The sequence below is a fragment of the Sinocyclocheilus grahami genome, unplaced genomic scaffold (genome assembly GCF_001515645.1).
Source record: "Sinocyclocheilus grahami isolate Dianchi unplaced genomic scaffold, SAMN03320097.WGS_v1.1 scaffold153.1, whole genome shotgun sequence".
Classification (NCBI taxonomy): Eukaryota; Metazoa; Chordata; class Actinopteri; order Cypriniformes; family Cyprinidae; genus Sinocyclocheilus; species Sinocyclocheilus grahami.
This window is the reverse complement of record NW_015505332.1, coordinates 2528348-2533732: the sequence shown is the minus strand read 5'-3', so window position 1 is coordinate 2533732 and position 5385 is coordinate 2528348. Positions and strand designations below refer to the sequence as shown.

The 5385-nt window shown below is 30.5% G+C and overlaps 1 protein-coding gene across 1 annotated transcript; it reads left to right on the top strand.

Annotated features, from left to right (window-relative positions):
* The first annotated feature begins 572 nt into the window (after window positions 1–572).
* On the top strand, window positions 573–3524 carry LOC107592480 (glucocorticoid-induced transcript 1 protein). Its single transcript, XM_016282008.1, has 5 exons — window positions 573–753; window positions 1129–1221; window positions 2938–3078; window positions 3164–3275; window positions 3400–3524. Exons 1-5 carry the CDS (start codon window positions 643–645, stop codon window positions 3522–3524), a joined length of 582 nt encoding a protein of 193 aa, XP_016137494.1. The 5' UTR covers window positions 573–642.
* The last annotated feature ends 1861 nt before the right edge of the window (window positions 3525–5385 follow it).

Sequence of the window (5385 nt, the reverse complement as noted above, 5' to 3'; positions counted from 1 at the left end):
ATATATATATATATATATATATATATATATATATATACATATGAAATACATGACATTGCAATAGAAATTACATTGAAGTATATTTTAGTTTATTCTTATTAAAAATATACAAAGGTGTACTGTACTTCTTTTTCCACAAGGTTTATATCGTTACAAACCAGTATGACTTGCTTTCTTCTATTTTTTTTTTAATCCATAAAGTGAAAGTATTTTATTATTGTCTCTTATTCCATGTACTAAAACAGTTGAAACATTTCGAAATATTCCTCCACCCTTCACCTTAGCTTTCTCAGACGTTTATCAGCTGGCATACCACAAAACAGAAGACATTCAAGACAGCCTGGAAGTTCAAGTTGCAACATGACACGTGCAGGTTCAACCGAAAACCAGTATCTGGAAAAAGATGCACTTATTTGTGGTGCATAGTGTCCATCTTCTGTGGCTGTCTGTAGCTCTGGGTGTTTGTTCATCATTGTGTTGTGGTTTCGGTCAAAGCGACACACATGCTGTTTGCCAACCACAAATATCCTGTTGTTGTTTTACGAAAAATTCACATATGTAGGTCACATGACTTCAAGAATATATTCTGTATAAGCCATAACAAGCTATAGTCAGTATTTGCATGGTGAATGTGTTTTAACCATGTTTTTACCATGTTTATTGCAGACTCCTGGATTTTGGACTGAGGATGAAGGAGAGGTTAACGTGCACAAACGCTCAGCATCATGGGGCAGTGCTGACCATCTCATAGAGGTGCGACATGAAAGTATTTCAAGTGATGGGTGGTAATGTGTTTATAGACATACTCTGGGCGTATAATTGGCCTCTTTTCCCATAATGATCCTCAAACATACCCACACATTATGTCTTGACTTGCCATTATTGGCTCTTGTGCACTTGCAATGTCAGTTTGGGAATCCCAAGCTGTGGCAATATAAACATCTATTGAGCATTGTTTGGTGAAACCTGTGAGATTAGATACAGCTGTTATATTTGGTTAATTGTAGGTCATGCCATCTAGTATACAGCAGTCATCTGGTGTAGGGCTGTAGGGCTTGAGCTTAGATTTTGTGTCACTGTTTGTTTCTTCCGTCCATCTTTTGCTGATGGTAAAAATGTGATTTCCAGATTGCAAAACTCCGTCAGCAGCTCCAGCGCAGTTTGCAGGGCAGCCGCAGTATCAAGGAGAAAGAAGAAGTGATGCATCTGAATCCGGCCCAGGTACTGTACATCGACTTGCTAGTGTTATACTTCATCTTCCGAATTTTGGGGTTTTGCAATCAGAAACATTCATTTTCAAACATTCATTCATTCACAATCATTTTTAAAATGATTTTGAAAGAAGTCTCATATGCTCACCATATTTAAATATATATATGTGTGTATATATATATATATATATTTATATAATATATATTTTTATTTATATGATATATGTGTATATATAAATCAATCACATAAATATTTATAAAATGGCATATACTATTAGTAGCATTTTTGTTTACTTTTTAGTAGTGATATAATAATAGTTGTATTAATAGTGACATATATAATAGAATATATTATTAATATAATTTTTGTTTACTTTTTTAATAGTTATAATAGTACTAATAATAGTTATATTAATAGTTTTATCACAAAGAATAATTTTTAGCCAAAATACTAATTTGCAATATTTGCAAATGTGTTTATATTTACAGTATTGCATATACTTAAATTTTATTAATATTTTCTGTTATAAAAATTGCATATTTTTTTTAAAATTGTATATTTTGTAAATTGTAAACATTTTATATATACGTATATAAATATCACAAATATATCAATATCACAAATGTGTGTGTGTGTATACATACATGCATACATACATACATATTTGTATGATATATTTGTATGGCTGCAATTATTTTAATCAAAAATGTGGTAAGAATTATTGTGAAATATTACATATTAAAATAGTTTTCTTTTTGAATATATATAAAATGTATTTTATTCCTGTGATGACATTCAAAGGAACAACATTTACTTGAAATATATATTTTTTTGTTACATTATAAATATCTTTACTATTAATTTCTTTAAAAAAAATTATATTGACCCCAAATATTTAAACGATTTGTCATCAGAAAGTCATCTGATAAATGTACAATTTTTAAATTCTATAAAAAAAATCTATTCTATTAAAAATGATTTTATTAAAACAAAATGTAATTCATTTGAAATAAATATTTTGTTACATTATAAAAATCTTTACTATTAATTTCTTTAAAAAAGTCATATTTGTATTTAATTGATTTGTATTTAAAACGACATCAGATAAATGTCAATTTTTTAAAAGTTTTATTTATTTATTTAAATTCTATAAAAAAAAACACACACACACACACAAGAGCTGCTTTGATTTGGCCCACAATATATATCATAAAAGACAAGAAAAGAAAAAAGTTGGAAAAAACATACCATTGAAGCATATCTTCATTTTTAATTTATATTTTAGTTTTAACATTTTTGTGTTTAATTTTTCCATTAAAATGTAGAAAATTTTTAAATTTAAAATAATTAAAATATATATTTTATTTATATTTGTTTATTTAAACATTTAAATATATTATAATATATAATATAATGCAATATATAGGTAGATATAATGCAACATATGCTACAACATTTTTGGTTTATGGCCCCTTGATCAGTTTTAATTTTTGGTCCTACGTATTAGTAGCTTTGGGCACCTCTGATGTATATATATATATTTTATATAATGCAGAAAATTATAATGTATGCAAAACATCCAATATGAAAAACCATAATGATCCTAAAAAACAAGCTTCTTTTTATCTTTTGGAGTAAAATTTGTGTGAGATTAACCTATATATATAGATTTGATAAATTCAGATTTTGACATTAATCAGATTACTGCTGCTTTTTGTTTTCCAGCCAAAGCGGCTCTCTGCTTCTTCATCTGATATGGTCCGTTCCAGACCCGTCATTTGTCGAATGCCCAGCTATAGTGACTGTGTTAACCAGGAGCTGGAGAACGTCTTCATCTGTGAAGACTGGGGGAGAGAGGAGGAGAAGGTACAAACACACACAGGTTTCAGTGAATCATTTCAACTTCGTAACACTTTTTGTAATTATTTTTGTGTTTGTCCTCCTGGTTCAGGCTTTGGAGGTGCGGGACGGCGGCCGCGCTCCTGTTCCTCCTCTTCATGATCACGCACACATCTCCTGCAGTCCCTGTTACTGCTGCTCTCCTGCCGCCCACGCTGAGAAAGGTAGCGCTCGTTCAGTACCAGTCCCACGGTGCTGCCCTCTGACACCATCACTGTGCTGTGCTGTTTTCACAGTATGTTTATAAGGGAAGATTTGCTTAAACTAATGCTCGATTCGTCCTCTCAGATTACAGGTGTGGTTCACCTCTGCCTCAGTTTTCCAGCTCTCCCAAACCCAACAACAGTTACACGTTTAAACGTGAGCCTCCTGAGGGCTGCGAGAAAGTCAAAGTGTTTGAAGATCTCATGTAAGTACCATTGACTGCGTTCTCTGCCTTGCTTTCTGCTTTTTAAAACCATATTTGTAAAATACTCCTCCTGGATTTTTGCTGTGCACATCCAGAGAGCACGCTTTGGTTTTTGTGTTTGCTGGTACAAGGTTTTGCTTGACGTTTGCAGGTAAAACAGCTTGAGCTCAGTTTAGATAGCAGTTTAGCACTCAGTTTAAAGCATCATGTTTTTTGTAGACAATATCATGACTTTTCCAGTCATTTGTTATTTTTAAAAAGGTGTGTATATTTACAGTAATATTACATGTACTTTCATTTTATTAGGTATTTGCTAATTAGCTATTTGATTTATATATATTATGCATATATAAATATCACAATATATTAAATTATATATTTAAATATATGTGTGTGTGTATATATATATATATATATATATATATATATAAAAGATATTTTGAATTTATATTATATATGTATATATAAATCAATCACATAAATATTTATAAAATGGCATATACTATTAGTAGCATTTTTGTTGACTTTTTAGTAGTGATATAATAATAGTTGTATTAATAGTGACATATATAGTAGCATATACTATTAATATAATTTTTGTTTACTTTTTTAATATAGTACTAATAATAGTTATATTAATAGTTATATCACAAAGAACCATTTTTAGCCGAAATACTAATATGCAATATTTGCAAATGTGTTTATATTTACAGTATTGCATATACTTTAATTTTATTAATATTTGCTGTTATTAAAATAATTGTATATTTTTATATTTGTAAAAATTTTTATATTTTGTGTATTGTAAAAAATGAAAGGTATAGTCACACTATTGGGTAAAATGAAGCTGCTTTTATTAATTTCATGCCATTCAGGGTTACATTGGTATTAGAAACACACGAGTACAACTAAAAAAATACAGAAAATTATATGCCATTATTTAGTTTAGTGGGATATGATTTATGGTGATGCATATTTTACTTAGTCTAGTAAAGCACTGATATGAACTGACTTCAGTAAGGCCTTTTGGTCCCACTGTGTATTGTGTTATGTGGAATCACATTTACAAAGTTATATTACATTTTATTGCACTTGCATGTTTGCAGTTTAATATGTATGGTGAAAGGTAATTTGTAGTACATGGGAATCAGTTTTCAGGGACACAAACACATAATCAGCACTAAGAAATAGCCTACAGTTAACCAACATATACATAAACACTTATTTCATACGACCTGGTTTGACTAAATTGTTTACCAATGTTTTATTGGTATTCATGACAAAAATAAGAGCACAATAGTCAGGTTCTGGAAGTAAAAATCCACCATCATAAATACTATATGTGTGTATGTAATACAAGAAAATCCACAATGTTATGGCAAATCAAATTGCCTTGACAATACTAGCAAATGGAAAAGGAATCAAGGCCAGAGTGATTATTATTAGTTTCCTTTGGCAGCAAATATTTCTTAATGAAATAATTAAGGTTAACTGCTATGGCATAAAGAAATCAGTGCTGATATCTGTCCAGGACAGGCGTCTGTAGGCCTCTCTCATGAACTGTTGATTGTGCGACAAGAGCGTAAAGTGCATCTGTAACAAATCAGATTAAGCGTTTAGGAGCTCCTGTTCTTCATCGGTTCGGCCGATCGCGTCCGGGTTTGACAGCGGATCCAGGTCAGCAAACAGATTGAACCAAGCAGATAGATCTTTTGAGGTATCTGTAATGAAAAAAAATGAGTATTAGAATTGTATTGCAATGTATCTAAAAATACAACCTAGGGGTATAAATATTTTTATATTTATTTTTATTTTATAATTTTTTTTGGGGGGTGGGGGGGGGGGTATGATTCATACACTTAAAA